Here is a 20,674-nt window from a genome sequence, read left to right on the forward strand (position 1 = left end):
GATTCTTTTCTCAATTTCTTCTGTACATATTGATTTATTCACTCGTTCAGGTATCTACTGCTTTATTTCCCTCAGTGCTTATGTTATGAAGCTGAAACTTAGCCAATCCATTCCTCTGTCCCTGTAGACAACAAAGAACCAATAAAATGAATTTTGATAAATGTGCGTATATCAACGGTCTTCTAAAAGTAGGTCACATATGGAATTGAAATAAATACTGAATGTACTGTATTTAATAATGCAAACTCTGAACAAATCAATGAAGATAAATAACACCATAGTTTTGAAATAAGTATTTAATTGATTTACTATATAATTGATTAATTTCATTTGCATTATCCCTTTCTATTGTAGCACCTAACCCACCTCAAAATGTTAGAGGGTTATCAGTGAATTCCACTACAGTAGAGGTCACCTGGGATCCACCCAGTATCACAAATGGGTTCCTACGTTATTACACTGTAGTGTATGGTAGTGGTGATGCTCCAAGAAGGGGACAAGATATTAGTAGTGGTGACATGGATGTGATGCAAGTGAACGTTAATAATGTGACTGTGTTGGTGTCAGGACTGGATCCCTTCACTAATTACACATTTTATGTTTTAGCAGTTACTGTAACACCAAGTGAACCTAGTGATAATGTTGCTGTGTTAACTGATGAAGGAGGTGAGTGATTTTGTGCTACTTTAGTGTTTAGGAAATGGACATTGATGATAACTGTCTGTTATCCTGTCCACAGTAACATACCACCACATAATTTTAGTGACATGTTTCTCACTCACTGTATTTATAGGCTTAGCCTTCTCACAGGTCCCTAGTGGGATAGCATCTCAAGATCAATGATAGAGACTTTCTGTATGGATTGGTATGATGTAACGGTTTTTTTACTTCCAAGTGTGGCTATGGCTCCTCTACCTTTGAATTTCCCAGTAACTTTTTATCCGCAATTATACTTAAGTGGTGCTATAATAATAATATTATGCCATATTGCAACAAATTTGGTGATAAACAATTGGCAAATCATCACTAAACTGCCAAATTTAAATTTGTCTATATTATTTTCATACCTTGTGTCCATGCTTTTGATAGCAGTTGTTGAGGTTAGTTTTGACAAGCTAAATGTGCTTTTGTGGATACTTACAAACTTATGTAAACACACCACACTGATAAATCAGCATGACTCCACAAATGCTGGCTCATGACAGAAGTTGCTTGCTGTAAGTTTAAACTAGAACTTGGTCTTGATTAGGGGCATGGATCCTATTAAGTTAGTAGACAGTAACAGACATGGATTTGTGCATACCCATTGATAAATGAGTGAGTCTCCATGAATGCCTACAGATAGAAACACATGATCCTGATAAGTCGATGTAGGTCCATGAAAGCTTGTATCCCAAAAAATGGGTGTGGCAACTGAGCTGCAGCAGGACTAGGTTAATACACTTCCACATGAAGTAATTGATCCATTGCACATGTGATCCAATCTGGGTCACACTATAAAGTGGGTCAAACTCAGATGACCCAACCATGAAAGTGACCAGGTGGGTGCCAATTTATTACTATAAGATTGTACGACAATAAGAACATTTTGCCAATCTTGCATTTTTAGCAAGTCGCTAAAATTACTGTAGTTTTACCGATATTTGTTGCTATCAGTACATTAAAAGATTGATGTACTGTAACAGAAAAGACAGATAATTCATATACACCGCTTGAGTTACTATTATCCAATGCTACAGTCAACATTAGGTCATTTGGGATGCTTACTAGTAAAGTATTTCTAATACAAGGTACAATCTAAATCATTGGGTAAAACTAGGGACCCGCTGATTATGCTGGCATAATAATGAGCATAATAGGTGTCTGAAAGTATTGAGCATAATGTTAGCATAATAGGCAAAACACTTGTGCATTACCATAAATTCTTGCTTGTCAAAATACATATCACACAAAAAGATCGATATACTCTAATGGAACAATCAGACAGCTGACTGTTCTATTAGAGTATATCGATCTTTTCTGTGACTTGCATTTTGACAAGAAAGGATTTAGAGTTTGTGCTTCAACAACTTACTGTTTTTCCATAAAGTGCTAGAAAAACATGGGAACTGAGGTATAAATATTGAGCATTAATTTAAGCATAATAGGCAAAATTTTTAGCAGTGCAGCATAGCATAATAGGTTAAATAATGAGCATAAACGGCAGGTCCCTAGGTAAAACTGAATTTAAAATACGTAGTGTATACTTAGTTTACCAACATATGTGTAAATATGTGTTTACTGCTAAAAATATCATGGGCTTTTCATATTGATTACAAAAGCCTGTCGATCATCTGCCCAAGCTTTTTATTATGATTGTTTATGAATGCAAGGAAATTATTTGCATTGTATCCTCCCATACTTGGAGTGTTGTGGGATCCATGCAATTATAAACTAGCACAAAGTTTAGCTCTAAACCACCACCTTTGTACAGACTATAGAGCACACAGGACAATCAGAAATAGTTATCTGACTGCACATGCTGAATTGGTATCTAAACTCCATAGAAAGCATGTATAGTTAAATTAACTCTCAACAAGTCTGATTATTACACATGTTGGCTAACATGCATAGACATAAATCCATGATGCCACTAATCTATGTACTAACACTGTGTAAGTAATGAGATTTTGCTTGTACTACTATAGTAACTGTATGTATGAGACTGTACATCCTTAAACTTCGGTTTTCTACCTTTCCATGTTTGTATACTGTACTGCTCATGGCATTTGTTTATCATTTTGTTCACAACAATTCATGCTCATCTGAGAAATGTTTTGCAAAATTTTATTCACATCAGTTGACTTCTGTAAATTTGAGTGTTTCTTTATTAAACACTTTTTTGTTTCAGCTCCCAGTCCTCCTATCAACATTATTGTATCATCAGTTAATGCTACTGCTGTGAATGTGGCATGGGAAGAACCTGTTGTGCATAATGGAATTATTCGTAGTTATATAATTGTGATTGTAATTGGTAATAATGCTATACTGACTGTTATTAGTCACAATGATACTGCAGTATTAAGAACTACTATCTATGGACTAACTCACAACACAAATTATATAGTTAACATCAGTGCTGTTACTGTTGAACCAGGAGATGCTGCATCATTGTCATTCACTACTCCATCATGTAAGTGTGTTATTGTGTTGATGTGTTATTTAATGTACTGTTTTGATTAGTACCATCACTACCATTGAATGTAATTGTCACTACTGGTGGAATGTTACGAGGACTTGTCGTAAACTGGGAATTACCCAGTAATCCAGGGGGTATAATAACAACATACATGGTGACTTATGACAACACTACAGTGAATACTGGTGACAGTAATACAACATATGTTATTATGGGATTGGATGTATTCACTAACTACACTATTAGTGTGACAACATGTACTAATAATGGTTGTGGTAACCAAACTGATGTTGTGATTGGAACAACAGCAGAGGAAGGTATAACTTTACACACAAGTGGCATTTTTGGTGTGGCACCACGCAGCACAACGGCACTTGACATAAAACATTGTTGCATGGCCTATGCCAAGTTTGCTGCATGGTACATACTCATGGTGTGCCACGCATAACCCTCACTGGCTGCCAGTTGTGGTTCTTACGCCATGTGTAACTGTCAACCACGTGTATATGTGTGTGTAAGCCACAAACTCTACAGTAGTTACATGTACAGTGCTGTACTATAGGGCTGGGATGAAGCCTCGAATGTTTTGTTGGTTTGAAGGTTAAGTAAACTTCAAATTATAAAAGTATCAATGTTCATCTCTTCGCGATTGATCTTCGTGTGCCGTGCCCACTTTTGAACCATCACAGTTTAGCTTGTTACCATAGTTGTAGCCTTAGAACACCTTATAAAGTGATAGATAATGCATGAAAAACGTCATTTTAGCTAGGCTTGAGTACATTATGCTTTTTAAATTACCTATTATTCTTTCTGGCGATTCTTGTTGTATTCACCTATTATTCCCAAAATTATTCCCAAATATTCCTGGAGTAATTCCTGGAATTGTAAAATTCAAATTAATATACTTCTGCAGCTGAAAATATAACCACTTGCAAGCATAAAAGCTATACCCAAATATCGAGATACTCTAATAGAGCAGTCACAACTAGACTTGTCTGACTGTTCTATTAGGGTAAGTGACTGCTCTATTAGAGTATCTCGATATTTTAACCCGATTTTGTGCTAGTAATGACTGTGGATGTTCCTTTACGAATTTTTCTGTGATACTACACGAAAAATGTGTGAATTCTAATTAATTATTCCAGAAGATCATCCTATTATTCCAGAATCATTCTTGATTCTTTTTACCACCGATTATTCCAAAATTTATTCCGGCATAATGTACACATGCTTACTTTTAGCCATTAGTTGGTGTTTGCTTATACATGATTGAAGTATAGCTGACATGCCCATTTGCAATCGATTGATCGATCACGCCATTCAGTACTGCTGCTATGCACTTTCCAAATGCTTACAAGCTTATTAAATTGTATTAGAAGGATAAAACTTAAGAAGGGCATTGGCTAATATTACCCATGCGTAGCAATGGTTCTAAGTGTGGCAATCAGAGGACTCCACACGTTGCATTGTCATGGTGTGGCATTCTCTTTTTCCATGCGTGGTAATGCCTTGTGCTGTGGCAACAGCCAGTTCTACACATAATTTTTGCTTTTGCCACAGGAGAAAGTTGCATGGTGCCATGTCAAATATGCACATGCATGTGAAGCTTTAATTGGACTGTACTGTATGTACAGCTGTATTTTATTGTTTTAGACCCTTTTTGTGGTGGATTTGGTAGATTTTGGAGGTGTCTAAGTTACTTAGACCCTTTTCATGTTTACTTAGACCCTTTTTGTGTTTATTACGCGGACCTGGACTGGTAGCGTTGGCAACGCATCGCCACCTGAAAATTAATTTTTAACCCGTAACTGTTGTTACGGGTGGAGTAATGGTTTGTTTCTACTAATGAATGTTATATTTCTTTGTTACAAACAGCTGTCAACAATGTTAAGGTACAACAACTACATAAAGGGTCTAAATAACTTAGATTTCAGACCACAGGGGTCTAAGTAATTTAGTAACCCTCAGGCCCTGTAGTAGCGCCTTCGCTTTGCTCAGGCGCCATGACACAGGGCCATCAGGTTACTAAATTACTTAGACCCCTGTGGTCTGAAGTCTAACTATTACATAAAACAGTGGATGTTTAAAGAACATTATTAACATACTTTCCATTTTTTCGTATTCAGCACCCAGCCCACCTCAAAATGTGGCAGCTTCAGTCATCAATTCTACTACAGTAGAGGTCACCTGGGATCCACCCAGTATCACTAATGGGATCCTACGCTATTACACTATAGTGTATGGTAGTAGTGATGGCATGGAGGTGATAGGAGTGAACTCTAGTGATGTGACCACTGGACAGGATATTGATAGTGGTATAAACTTTGATTTTTTCTCACTATTAGTATCAGGACTGGATCCCTTCACTAATTACACATTTTATGTGTTAGCAGTCACTGTAACACCAAGTCAACCTAGTGATAATGTTACTGTGTTAACTGATGAAGGAGGTGAGTTTGATATGTACAAGTACACAAAAACATAATTTTGGAATTTTCAACTAGAGTAGGGCCCATAGTACTTCAATAAAAAGTACTGGAACAAGCTGGAGTAGTGCATGATATTAAATCACAGTAAAACAATAAAAAGTGTTATATCCCTACTGTGTTCAATCAAAGTATCTACTATGAAAAATACGAACAATTTCAATTATGAAGAGAAGCCATCACGTGCTACTGCCAAATTGACACCTTTCGCTGTCACCCAAGATGAATGGGACACAAAGGAGGACACTAGTAAGTCCATGAAGAATGTATTGTACATACTGCGGTATGCCAAAAGGCATGTGTCCAGCTGGAGCGACATTGAACAGTGAAAAAATCAAGCCCGGAGCCTTAGCCGTTATTGAGTTACACTTGTCTGAAGGCATCAGTCAGTCAGTCAGTCAGTCAGTCAGTCAGTCAGTCAGTCAGTCAGTCAGTCAGTCAGTCAGTATAAAATTTTGTTTAATATATATATTTTTAAATTCCATAGCAACTTGTTGAAAGTATTTTGGGTTGATCTGAAAACTTGTTTGGGCTTAAATAGTTTTACCTAACCAATACTGCCTCATTGTTGTCAGGGAAAGTAAAAGCTGGATTTTGGGTGATGTTTTTTCATGGGCTATACCCAAACCTTTGTGGTCTCTACTATATAGTACTTACTTTCCCTGACAACAATGAGGCAGTATTGGTTAGGTGAAATAAGCCCAAACAAGTTTTCAGATCGACCCAAAATACTTTCAACAAGTTGCTACGGAATTAAAAAATATATATATTAAACGGGATCCACAAGCTGTGAAAAAGGGGTGCAGCCATTCAAAAATGACTAGTGTAAAGAAGATGTGATATCTGCCAAGAAATGGCTGCAATGATATTAAAATGGCTGTGTAATGATACAATGTTGTCAGTAATAATTTGTCATATTACAGACATCATACATAATATATCATTGCACCTTTGATATCACATTTTAGCCTATTTTTGAAAAGCTGCATCCATTTTTCACAGCTTGGCTGTTTTGGATTAGATATCATTTCTTTTGTATATGCAAGCACCAAAGCTGGCTTGCAGTACCAGCATTTTGTCTTTTTCTGTATGTGATCAGAAGAAATGGACTTTAAGTGGCACATCTGACTATTATTAATATTTTTAGTTGAATTTATTTGTACTAGCTACTGCATGCTCTAGTGTATACATATATATCAAAATACATTTGTTACACAATTTACATAAATGCGTGTCTATAACTCATTGATGCTTAAACAGATTTCCATTACTGAATGTTTTACCTAGATAGGTTATCTAACATGTACAAGAAAATTTGAATAGTTTGTATAACCAGTTTAGCTGGAAGATGTGACAACAAATCACACTATTGCTAACTGCTCTATTAGAGTATCCCAATCACATTATTTTTGCTGTATATAGTCTATTTTATTTCACCGTTAATATTTTTGAAGTACTCTAATAGAGTACACATTTTCTGAGCACTTCTAATACAATGCACATAGAATATTCTAGAATTTCCACTGAATATAATATACGAAATTATAAAACTTTATCATTTTAGTGGAGCAACTGACTGCAGTAGTGGGAGTAATAAAGGGTTTGGGCATGTATGTGTGGAAGTTCCTGGTTCTAGCCCTAGACAAGGCTTTTCCGATGCACCATTTGTCAAGCTACTTTACCAAATAGATGAACCTGTAAACATGACAGTACCCATTTTTGAAAATTCCTTGTTCTCAATCTGATCTGCAAGAAAATTGTTTTGTAAACGTGCTTCATTATGCTCCGACAGCCCCCCAAATTTGAAGTAAATCGACTAATACATGTGTGATATTTCTAAAGTGTGTGAAAAAAGATTAAAAACAAAAGAAAAAATAAAGAAAAAAAATAAGCTGGATGTTGAGGGAACATATCTCAGAATAGCTTGGCATATTTGACTTTGCAACAAGTGGTACACTACCCCAAGGGGATTTTCACAGCAAAAATGGTTAATTTATGCTCAGGCACTATAGATCTACAGATGTGTTAAAACGGCATTTTGTTAGCTCCAGTAAAATACACATTTGTCTGTCACACGCTCACACTGGCTGTACTTTGTCGCACAACACATTATCATGTGTCCTGATGTAGCTTGTGTCTTTATTACGTGAGTTTATATTAATTTTATGACTTTGTATGTTATGAACCCAGATTAACTGTTATTACATGTTGTTTATTACAGCTTCAAGTACACCTCTTAACATTGTTGTGTTACCAATAAATGCTACTGCAGTCAGTGTGTTGTGGGGTGAACCAGCCATGCCTAATGGAGTGATTCGATATTATATGATTATAATTTTGAGCAGTCCTGTAGTGATTCTCAATCATACTAATCTGGTCAATTTGACCCTTGATATCTATGGACTGACTCACAACACAAATTATACAGTTGACATCATTGCTGTTACTGTTGAACTAGGAGATGTTGCATCATTGTCATTCACTACTCCATCATGTAAGTGTGTTATTGTGTTGATATGTTTTGTAATGTACTGTTTTGATTAGTACCATCACTACCATTGAATGTGATTGTTACTACTGGTGGAATGTTACGAGCACTTGTTGTAGACTGGGAATCACCCAGTAATCCAGGGGGTATAATAACAACATACATGGTGACTTATGACAACACTACAGTGAATACTGGTGATAGTAACACAACATATGTTATTATGGGATTGGATATATTCACTAACTACACTATTAGTGTTACAGCATGTACTAATAATGGTTGTGGTAACCAAACTGATGTTGTGATTGGAACTACTGCAGAAGAAGGTATGTACAGCTGTAGAAGTTTAAAAAACATCATTGAAACACTTTACATTTGTTTTTATATTTAGCACCCAGTCCACCTCAAAATTTTGGAGCTTCAGTCATCAATTCTACTACAGTAGAGGTCACCTGGGATCCACCCAGTATCACTAATGGGATCCTACGTTATTACACTGTAGTGTATGGTAGAAGTGATGACATGGAGATGATGGAAGTGAACTCTAGTGATGTGACTGTGTTGGTATCAGGACTGGATCCCTTCACTAATTACACATTTTATGTGTTAGCAGTTACTGTAACACCAAGTCAACCTAGTGATAATGTTACTGTGTTAACTGATGAAGCAGGTGAGTTTGATACTTAGTGACTTAAATCCTAGATCTAATCCAAAACTGTCAAGTTGCAAAAAAAGAGGTGCGACATTTCAAAAGTAGGTTAGTGTGAAAAAATGTGATGTCAAAGGTGGCAGTCAAGAAATTGCTGTGATGTCATCTAATATGTAATATAATTATAACATCATTGCTGTCATTTCTTGGCTGCCACCTTTGATATCAAATCTTTTTCAGTCTAGTCTACCTTTGAAATATCACACGCCTTATTCTTAGCTTGGCTGTTTTGGATTATTTTCATTTTGTATATATGCAAGTGATTCTTGGGGTCTACATTCTCCTTTTTAGTGTGGCTCTTCCCTATCATTTTTGGGCAGTAGTATGTATCACCACAGTGTTATTTGAGAACCAGATGGGAAATATTTTCTGAAAATCTCTCACATGCATGTATGTAATTTGTGTAACTCAGGATATGAGTATCTAATCCAAGTTGTAAAGAAAGAGTGCTGCCCTCAGAAAGGCTGTGGTGAAAAAAGATGTGAAATCCAAGGTGGTGGCCAAGAAATGGCTGTGATGGTAGGTTAATGGTAAAAATTTTAATTATACAATTCAGGTGAATTTGGTGCCGCTTGGTCTTGGTACAAAATTCACCTGAATTGTTGTTATTAAAATTTTTACCATTAACCTACCATCACAGCCATTTCTTGGCCACCACCTTGGATTTCACATCTTTTTTCACCATAGCCTTTCTCAGGGTTGCACTCTTTTTTTACAGCTTGGCTGTTTTGGATTAGATAGTTTTTTATTCATAAAAATCGATTGCATAACTTTGACACAGGTTGGGTTTTGTGTCATATATCCATGGTCTTTATCTCGATTCCTTTCAAACCACAAAAAGGCACTCCTACAATGATTACTCCATCCGCATATCAATTTTCAACTCATTCCTCAAAGGGGTTTACCCTGTAGGCATGACAGACCTTCAACCTTATTTTATGAAAATGATTGGTCATAACTCCGTGAATGTTCATCGGATTCCTACCAAAGTTGGTACAGAGATCCGCCTTAATTAGCCCTTTAAGTGTGCCAAATTTCAGCCCAATCCGAGAACGCATTCGTGTTTTATGGCGGCTTTTGCAAAGTGTGCGAAATGAAGAAGATGAAGAAAACAAAGAAATTAAAACAAGACTTTGTTTGCTTGTATCTAGAAAATGGCTGGAGCAATTTTCTTCAAATTTGGCATGTAGACTCTCCTAGCTGGCTGGTACGTCTGTAGCAAATTTAGTTCCAATCGGAGTAGGGATCACAGAGCTGCATAGGTGCGAAAATTGCGTTTTCTTACTTCCTGTTAATATACTCACAGTGTGGCACGCCGGCTTCTTGGACCGCACGACACACTACCGTGTGTCTTGATATATAATATAGCTTGCAGCAATAAAAAAATAGGGCAGGTGGGCACAAACTACATATTGTCACACAACAAGCCATATCTTAGCATTTCTCAGTACTCGAATAGAATATATGCACTCTGTAACTTTTATTATATATGGTAAATAAGGGCGCTAAATGGCATGGCCATATCATGGTGGCTCACTAAGTTATGAGGCATCAAAGTTTGAAAAAGTAGGCAAATTTTAAGTACCCACATATGGGGTGCTATTTGTCTCAAAATTACTGTAGTCAAAATCACAGTATTTAAACTCCAACCACAGATGTATAAACACTGCTACAGAATTAAATAAATACTGCACCAGATATATAAATCCTGCACCAGATCAAGACACACGGTAGTGTGTCGTGCGGCCCAAGAAGCCGGCGCGCCACACCGTGAGTATATTGACAGGAAGAACGAAAACGTCATTTTCACACCTTTGTATCTCGGTGATCACTTATCTGATTGGAACCAAATTTGCTACACAGTTGCCCGCCAGCCAAGGGAGTCTACATTCCAAATTTGAAGGAAATCGCTCCAGCCATTTCCGAGATACGAGCTGCCAAAGTCTTGTTTTTTTTTCTTCGTTTTTTTTTCTTCTTCTTCTTCTTCGTCTTTTCGCACACTTGCAAAAATTGCTATAACAAGCAAACGCGTACTCCGATCGCCTTGAAATTTGGCACACAGAAAGGGAGTCCAAAGGCGAATCCTAGCATCAAATTTGGTACAAATCCGATGAATGGTTCAGGAGTTATGACCGATTATTCGCGTAAAACAAGATCGATTTGTTGTCACGTCTACAGGGTAAACCGCTTCATGGAATGAGTTGAAAATTGCTATGTAGATGGAGTAACCATAGTAGGAGTGCCTTTTGGTGGTTTCAAAGTAATCGAGATAAAGACCACGGAGATATGACACAAAACCCAACCTGTGTCACAATTACGCGATCGATTTTTATGAATAAAAAAGTATTAGTTTTCACGCCTACTAGGCAAACCGCTTAGAGCAATGAGCTGAAAATCGGTGTATAGCTGGAATAATCTTCATAGAAAGTCCTTGCAGTAGTACAGAAGAATCGGATTACAAACCACTGAGTTATGATTCGAAAGCCAACTCCGTGTAGCAAATGCGAGATCAAGATACTCTAATAGAACAGTCACCCTAATAGAGCATTCGGCTAATTTATTTACTTTATTATAGAATTTTATTACATCACAAGTTATTCTGTAAGGAGTTCAGCTGCAAACAGTTAATCTTATAGACAGTTCAGCAAGAAGACAGTCACCATGTGGAGAGTTAAGCAAATATACCACTATAGAGATTCAGAACATTACAAGTCACACTGAAGAAAGTTCAGCTATAAACAAGTCATGCACTGTTTAGAGAATTCAGCTACAATTAAGTCACTCTCTAGAGAATTCAGCTACACAGAATTCAGCTACACACAAGTCACTGTGGAGAGAGTTCTGCTACAAACAAATTACCCTTTAGAGTGATCAGCTACAAACAAAACACTTTGCAGGGTGTTCAACTGCAACAAATCAATTACCTTTAGAGCGAACAGCAATGAACAAATCAACACAAATCTACCTGTTGAGAGATCAGCTAGAAACAAATCACCCTGAAGAGAGTTCAGCTACAAAAAATCACCCTGTAGAGACATCAGCTAGAAACTAGACACAATGTAAGGAGTTCAGCTACAAGCAATCACCCTGTAGAGAGTTCAGCTAAAACAAATCAACCTGCAGAGAGATCAACTACAAACAAATCACCTTATAGAGAGTTCAGCTACAAACAGATTACCTGTAGAGAGATCGGCTACAAACAAATCAACCTGCAGAGAGATCAGCTATATACACACAAATCAACTTGTAGAGAGATCAGCTACAAACAAATCACCCTGTAGAGAGATCAGCTAGAAACTACACACAAAGTAAGGAGTTCAGCTACAAACAAATCACCCTGTAGAGAGATCATCTACAAACTAGACACAAAGTAAGGGGTTCAGCTACAAGCAAATTACCCTGTAGAGAGTTCATCTACAAACAAATCAACCTGTAGAGCAATCAGCTAGAAACAAATCACCCTGAAGAGAGGTCAGCTACAAAAAATCACCCTGTAGAGAGATCAGCTAGAAACAAATCACCCTGAAGAGAGGTCAGCTACAAAAAATCACCTGTAGAGAGATCAGCTAGAAACAAATCACCCTGAAGAGAGGTCAGCTACAAAAAAATCACCCTGTAGAGAGATCGGCTACAAACAAATCAACGTGCAGAGAGATCAGCTACACACAAATCAACTTGTGGAGAGTTCAGCTACAAACAAATTACCCTGTAGAGAGATCGGCTACAAACAAATCAGCCTGTAGAGAGTTCAGCTAAAACAAATCAACCTGCAGAGAGATCAACTACAAACAAATCACCTTATAGAGAGTTCAGCTACAAACAAATTACCCTATAGAGAGATCGGCTACAAACAAATCAACCTGCAGAGAGATCAGCTACACACAAATCAACTTGTAGAGAGATCAATTACAAACAAATCACCCTGTAGAGAGATCAGCTAGAAACTACACACAATGTAAGGAGTTCAGCTACAAATAAATCACCTTATAGAGAGTTCAGCTACAAACAAATCACTCTGTAGAGAGATCAGCTAGAAACTGGACACAATGTAAGGAGTTCAGCTACAAGCAAATCACCCTTTAGTGAGTTCAGCTACAAACAAATCAACCTGCAGTGAGATCACCTACAAAAAAGCACCTTGTACAGAGTTCAGCTACAAACAAATTACCCTGTAGAGAGATCGGCTACAAACAAATCAACCAGTAGAAAGATCAGCTACGCACAAATCAACTTGTAGAGAGATCAGCTACAAACAAATTACCCTGTAGAGAGATCGGCTGCAAATTAATCAACCTGCAGAGAGATCAGCTACACACAAATCAACTTGTAGAGAGATCAGCTACAAACAAATCACCCTGTAGAGAGATCAGCTAGAAACTAGATACAATGCAAGGAGTTCAGCTACAAGCAAAATCACCCTTTAGTGAGTTCAGCTACAAACAAATCAACCTGCAGTGAGATCACCCACAATAATGCACTTGTACAGAGTTCAGTTACAAACAAATCACCCTGTAGAGAGATCAGGTAGAAGAATTCACCTTGTAGAGAGTTCATTTACAAAGAAACCATCATATAGAGAGTTCAGCTACAAAGAAATTACCCCGTAGAGAGTTCAGCTAGAAGAAGTCACCTTGTAAAGAGTTTAGCTACAAAGAAACCATCATGTACAGAATTCAGCTACAAAGAAACCACCTGTACAGAATTCAACTACAAACAAATCACCCTGTATAGAGATCAGCTAGAAGAAGTTACCTTGTAGATAGTTCAGCTACAACAATTCACCCTGTAGAAAGATCATGCTAGAAGAAGTCACCTTGTAGAGTGTTCAGTTACAAAGAAACCATCATGTAGAGAGTTCAGCTGCAAACAAATCACTCTGTAGACAGTTCAGCAACAAAGAAACCACCATGTAGAGAGTTCAGCCTCATACAAACCACCTTGTAGAGAATTCAACTACAATAAATCACCCTGTAGAGAAGAAGTTACCTTGTAGAGAGTTCAGCTACAAAGAAACCACCATGTAGAGAGTTTAGCTGCAAACAATTCACCCTGTAGAGAGTTCAGCTAGAAACAAATCACCCCGTAGAGAGATCAACTGGACGAAGTCACCTTGTAGAGAGTTCAGCTACAAAGAAACCATCATGTAGAGAGTTCAGCTGCAAACAAATCACCCTGCAGAGAGTTCAGCTACAAAAAAATCACCCTGTAGAGAGTTCAGCTAGACGAAGTCACCTTATAGAGAGTTCAGCTACAAAGAAACCATCATGTAGAGAGTTCGGCTATAAAGACACCACCATGTAGAGAGTTTAGCTGCAAACAAATCACCTGTTACAGAGAGTTCAGCTACAAAAAAACCATCCTGTATATAGTTCAGCTACATTTCAAGTCACCCAGTAGAGAGATCAGCTGCAAAAAAAAATCCTGTGGGGAATAATGAGCATGTAATAAATATATGTATATAATTTGTATAATTACTAATAAAATCAAAAATAATTGAAGTACTAAAATTCTTCCTTAAGTTGTTTTCTTCTTCCTGTGGTAAAGAAAAAAAACACATGGGTTAAAAAAGCCCCAAAGCCAGCCATAGGCCGGCTTTGCAGTATACAAATACAAAAAGAAGTGATATCTAATCAAAAACAGCCAAGCTGTAAAAAAAAGGTGCGGCCCCCATAAAGGCCATGGTGAAAAAAGATGTGAAATCCAAGGTGGCGGCCAAGAAATGGCTGTGATGGTAGGTTAATGGTTACATTTTAATAACGGCAATTCAGGTGAATTTTGTGCCGCTTGGTCTTGGCACCAAATTCACCTGAATTGTTGTTATTAAAATGTAACCATTAACCTACCATCACAGCCATTTCTTGGCCGCCACCTTGGATTTCACATCTTTTTTCACCATGGCCTTTATGGGGGCCGCACCTTTTTTTTACAGCTTGGCTGTTTTTGATTAGATATATAAATACTGCACAAGATATAATTATATAATAACTGTACAGCAATTTTGACCAATCAAATCACTTCTTGGTGAAACTTCAATGTACAAAGGTTCCACAGAGATGATATAGAACTCTAATGTACAGCAATTGTGCAACAACAGTAATTGAAATAGGTGTTACATGCGTAAGTCTCGGTCAATGATTTGACCATTTGAGTCGCTTCTTTTCAAATTTCAAAGTATGACTATACATATGCAATTTTCTGTTTGGTGTTGTCACACAACAACTATTTGAACCACTATAGCTTATATAGACACAGTCAGTCAAATAAATACAGTCAGTATTTGTGTATGAAATTATGCTGTGGTATATTTTACAAGGTTACTTTTTGTTTGTTATGAACCCAGATTCACTTGTTATTACTCATTGTTAATTACAGCTCCGAGTACACCTCTTAACATTGTTGTGTTACCAATAAATGCTACTGCGGTCAGAGTGATGTGGGATAAACCAGCCATACCTAATGGAATAATTCAATATTATACTATCATGATTTTGAGCAATCCTGTAGTGATTCTCAATCATACTAATCTGGTCAATTTGACCCTTGATATCTATGGACTAACTCACAACACCAATTATACAGTTTATATCATTGCTGTTACTGTTGAACCAGGAGATGTTGCATCATTGTCATTCACTACTCCATCATGTAAGTGTGTTATTGTGTTGATGTGTTATTTAATGTACTGTTTTGATTAGTACCATCACTACCATTGAATGTGATTGTCACTACTGGTGGAATGTTACGAGCACTTGTTGTAAACTGGGAACCACCGAGTAATCCAGGGGGTATAATAACAACATACATGGTGACTTATGACAACACTACAGTGAATACTGGTGATAGTAACACAACATATGTTATTATGGGATTGGATATATTCACTAACTACACTATTAGTGTGACAGCATGTACTGATAATGGTTGTGGTAACCAAACTGATGTTGTGATTGGAGCTACAGCAGAGGAAGGTATGTACAACTGTAGAAGTTTAAAAAACATCATTGAAACACTTTACTTTTGTTTTTATATTTAGCACCCAGTTCACCTCAAAATTTTGGAGCTTCAGTCATCAATTCTACTACAGTAGATGTCACCTGGGATCCACCCAGTATCACTAATGGGATCCTACGTTATTACACTGTAGTGTATGGTAGTAGTAATGACATGGAGATGATGGAAGTGAACTCTAGTGATGTGACTGTGTTGGTATCAGGACTGGATCCCTTCACTAATTACACATTTTATGTGTTAGCAGTTACTATAACACCAAGTGAACCTAGTGATAGTGTTACTGTGTTAACTGATGAGGCCGGTGAGTTTGATACGCATTAACTTAAATCCAAGTTCTAATCCAAAGCAGCCAAGCTGTGAAAAAAGGTGTTGCCTTTTAAATTAATTGACACAATTAATATACAGTATCAATGCAGCCATTTCTTGGCTGCCACCTTTGATATCACATATTTAGCCTATTTTTGAAAGGCTGCACCCCTTTTTCACAGCCTGGCTGTTTTGGATTAGATATCATTTCATTTCTTTTTGTAAATCATTATACAAGTACCAAAGCTGGCCTGCAGCGGCTGGCTTTGAAGCTGGCGTTTATCTTTTTCTATGGAAGAACAAGATTTCAGTAACATTTTACTATTTTGAAGTTTCTTTTTTGTATTATTTTGTAGTAACTTCATATGTGACCAGATTTTACAAAACTGATCCAAATCTCACATCGGATAAAATCAAACTAACACCTCCAGTGGATAGCTACACTATCGTACTAGTAGTTTTGACACTCAGTACCACTCAAACTACTCGAGGCTGGTTTCAACTGACATCTTTTCTGGGGTGTGCGTAGAGCTCGAATGGCGGTTTTAGGCCTTGTGAAGGACCTGGTTTGGCAAGAATTAGTGGTTTACTTGTGGACAGCCTGATAATGTAGGCCAGACGTTTTTTCTGTGGATTTTGCTACATATTAACCACTAAGGTGCGAGCACAGCCCTGTAATCTTGTCTCTGGACTCCAATCGTGGTCTGCCTCCATTTTGAGGTTTAACCCTTGCCCACCCTGCCACCCCCCACCCTCCACCCCTTTGTGAGCACTCGTGATACTATTTCGCTCGTCCAATAACTCAGATTTTCTATCTTATTTGGCGGAAACTCTACAAGCAGCTACAATTACTGGAAGTGGTCTGAAAGGTAACAGATTGATGCATCTTTAGTGTAAGTTTCATACGTGTGCTTGCTATCCTTGGAGAGTTATGCTGGCTTGAATTCTTTAAAATCGTTTATCTCGAAACTTCTAATGTGCAATTTGGATCGATTTTCTAAAATCCAGTCACATATTATTTGTTAAATTCATTTGTTGTGTTGTTGCATGATATCAAGACACACGGTAGTGTGTCGTGCGGCCCAAGAAGCCGGCGCGCAACACCCGTAAGTATATTGACAGGAAGGAAGAAAACGCAATTTTCGCACCTCCGTAGCTCTGTGCTCCCTTGATGAAACAAGATGATTTTAGCTGTGGACACTCCCTCTACCTTCAGCACTCCACATTCCAAATTTGAGTGAAATCGCTTCAAGCGTTCCCGAGATATGCGACTTAAAAAATTGGCTTAGTTTTTCGTTTTTTTCTTCTTATTTTTCTTCCTCTTTTCGCACACTTACCAAACATTGCTATAAAACGCGAACGCAATATGCGATTTCCTTGAAATTTGGCACACTGAAGTGGAGTATAAAGGCGCATCTGTGTACCAACTTTGGCTAGAATACGATAAACAGGAAAAGAGTTAAGAGCGATTATTCACGAAAAATAACACCAATATGTTGTCACGCCTACAGGGTAAACCGCGTGTGGGAAGAAGCTGAAAATAGGTGGGTGAATAGGTTAACTATTGAACCTCAAACCTTTTGTGGTTTGAAAGAAATCGAGCTAAAAACCAGGAAAATACAACGAAAAAAACCAACAGTATGTAACAATTATGCAATCGAGATTAGCTAATAAAAAACTACTACTTGCCTTGCCTACCAGATAAACTGCTTGGAGTAATGCTTTGAAAATCGCTGTATAGATGGAGTAATCATCTTAGAAAGGCTCTTCAATGGTGTAGAAGAATCAGACTTTAAAGCCACAGAGTTATAACACGAAATCCAACTTGGTGCAGCAAGTGCGAGATCGAGATACTCTAATAGAGCAGTCATCCTAATAGAGCAGTCACCCTGAAAAGAATTCAAAAGATCAGCTACAAACAAGTAACATGCATAGAGATCAGCTGCAAACAAGTTACCCTGTAGCGAGATCAGCTACAAACAATTCATCCTGTAGAGAGATCATCTAGAAGAAGTTACCTTGTAGGGAGTTCATGCAACTATGGAAAAAGATAGTTCAGCTAGAAGAAATCACCTTGTAGAGTTCAGCTACAAAGAAACTACCATGTAGAGAGTTCAGCTACAAACAAATCGCCCTGTAGAGAGATCATCTACAAACAATTCATCCTGTAGAGAGATCAGCTAGAAGAAGTTACCTTGTAGGGAGTTCATGCAACTATGGAAAGAGATAGTTCAGCTAGAAGAAATCACCTTCTAGAGTTCAGCTAGAAGAAATTACCTTGTAGAGAGTTCAGCTACAAAGAAACCATCATGTAGAGAATTCAACTGCAAACAAATCAGCTGTAGAGAGTTCAGCTACAAGCAAATCTCCCTGTAGAGAGATCAGCTAGAAGAAGTTTCCTTGTAGAGAGTTCAGCTACAAACAAATCACCCTGTAGAAAGATCAGCTAGAAGAAGTCACCTTGTAGAGAGCTCATCTACAAAGAAACCACCTTGTAGAGAGCTCAGCTACAAAGAAACCACCATGTAGAGAGTTCAGCTACAAACTAGTGACCTTGTAGAGACATCAGTTACCTTGTAGAGAGTTCAGCTACAAAGAAACCATCATGTAGAGAGCTCAGCTGCAAACAAATCACCTGTAGAGAGTTCAGCTACAAACAAATCTCCCTATAGAGTGATCAGCTAGAAGAAATTACCTTGTAGAGAGTTCAGCTACAAAGAAACCACCATGTAGAGAGTTCAGCTGCAAAGAAATCACCCTGTAGAAAATTCAGCCACAAACAAATTGCCCTGTAGAAAGATCAGTTAGAAGAAGTTACCTTGTAGAGAGTTCAGCTACAAAGAAACCATTCTGTAAAGAGCTCAGCTGCAAACAAATCACCTGCATATAATTCAGCTACAAACAAATCACCCTGTAGAGAGATCAGTTAGAAGAAGTTACCTTGTAGATAGTTCAGCTACAAACAAATCACCCTGTAGAGAGATCAGCTAGAAGAAGTTACCTTGTAGATCGTTCAGCTACAAACAATTCACCCTGTAGAGAGAGCAGCTAGAAGAAGTCACCTTGTGGAGTGTTCAACCACCATGGAGAGTTCTGTAATAAATAAATGTATTATTTAAATATAATTTGTACATTTACTGATAAAATCAGAAATATTTAAAGTACATCTGCTTCATCTTTTCTTCTTCCTGTGGTAAAGAAAAAAAGACAGATTAAAAAAGTCCCAAAGCCAGCCATAGGCCGACTTTGGGGTATACAAATGCAAAAAGAAATGAAATCTAATCCAAAACAGCCAAGCTGTAAAAAAAATGTGCGGCCCTCAAAAAGACGGCACAAAATTCACCTAAATTGCCGTTATTAAAATTTTTACCATTAACCTACCATCACAGCCATTTCTTGGCTGCCACCTTGGATTTCACATCTTTTTTCACCATAGCCTTTTTGAGGGCCGCTCTGTTTTGTTTACAGCTTGGCTGTTTTGGATTAGATACTTGTATCTTGAAACACACTTGTTACACAACTTACATACAAGCATGTCTATAACTCACTGATATTTACATTACTGAAGGTTTCTACCTTTGTTAGTTTACTTGACATGTGTAAGAGAATTAATTTGTCTAGTTTGCATAATCGGTTTAGCTGGAAGGCATTACAAAAATAGTACTATCACTGACTGCTTTATTAGAGTACCTCGATTGTGAGTTGGCGTATATGTCTATTTTAATATTTTTTGTAGTACTCTAATACAGCACACATTTTTTCTAAGCGCTTCTAATACAATGCACAATAAATGTTGTAAAATTTTCACTGATGGATTTACCTTTACCATTCTGGTGTAGTAAACTAGAACTTTCATTTATAAAGTAGAAATTGATCAACTTACTGCAATGGTAGAGTGGTAAAGGGTTTTGGGCATGTAGGTGTGGATGTCCATGGGTTCAAACCCCAGCCTATTATGCTCAAACTTTTACCTATTATACTTTTGAACAGTGCTCAAAAATAAGCCTATTATGCTCAAAATTATAATATGCTTTCAAAAATCAAGGCTATGCTAGAGAAAAGGCTATGTTTTTAAAGCACATCAGTGTTTCCTGACTGCTGTATTAGAGTAAGTGACTGCTCTATTAGAGTATCGATCTTATTAATGTGAATATCCAACCAAAAAAGGTTAATTAAGTTATTTTACATGTTTTCTAAATATGCAATACAGTAATAATGCATATTGGCAATGATCATTTGCTTTCTTTCAGGCACACACATTGTGCATTTTAATTAAAATTTCAAATATCGTCCCTGTTACGCCAGCATTATTACGCCAGCATTATGCTTGATGCTTTGGTTACTTATTATGGTTTAAATTGTGCCAGCATAAGCCTGTCCCTGGATGAAAAAATTTGGTGCATGTTTTGTACTACTAAGTGACCATTCTATTATTGTACAGTGTAACTATTATTGTACTGTATCTTGATCATGCTGTTTTCATATGTTTGGCT

The 20,674-nt window shown here is 37.3% G+C and overlaps 1 protein-coding gene across 1 annotated transcript in view; it reads left to right on the forward strand.

Moving 5' to 3' along the window:
* Positions 1-20,674, forward strand: part of LOC136254617 (titin-like) — a 170,671-nt gene that overhangs the window by 50,462 nt on the left and 99,535 nt on the right. Inside the window, exons 20-29 of the mRNA XM_066047361.1 lie at positions 355-666; positions 2,891-3,172; positions 3,223-3,495; positions 5,305-5,628; positions 7,886-8,158; positions 8,209-8,481; positions 8,547-8,825; positions 15,237-15,509; positions 15,560-15,832; positions 15,898-16,176. Coding sequence (XP_065903433.1) covers positions 355-666; positions 2,891-3,172; positions 3,223-3,495; positions 5,305-5,628; positions 7,886-8,158; positions 8,209-8,481; positions 8,547-8,825; positions 15,237-15,509; positions 15,560-15,832; positions 15,898-16,176 — 2,841 coding nt within the window. The remainder of the gene's footprint in view (positions 1-354; positions 667-2,890; positions 3,173-3,222; positions 3,496-5,304; positions 5,629-7,885; positions 8,159-8,208; positions 8,482-8,546; positions 8,826-15,236; positions 15,510-15,559; positions 15,833-15,897; positions 16,177-20,674) is intronic.

Source organism: Dysidea avara, chromosome 4, assembly GCF_963678975.1.
Source record: "Dysidea avara chromosome 4, odDysAvar1.4, whole genome shotgun sequence".
Classification (NCBI taxonomy): domain Eukaryota; kingdom Metazoa; phylum Porifera; class Demospongiae; order Dictyoceratida; family Dysideidae; genus Dysidea; species Dysidea avara.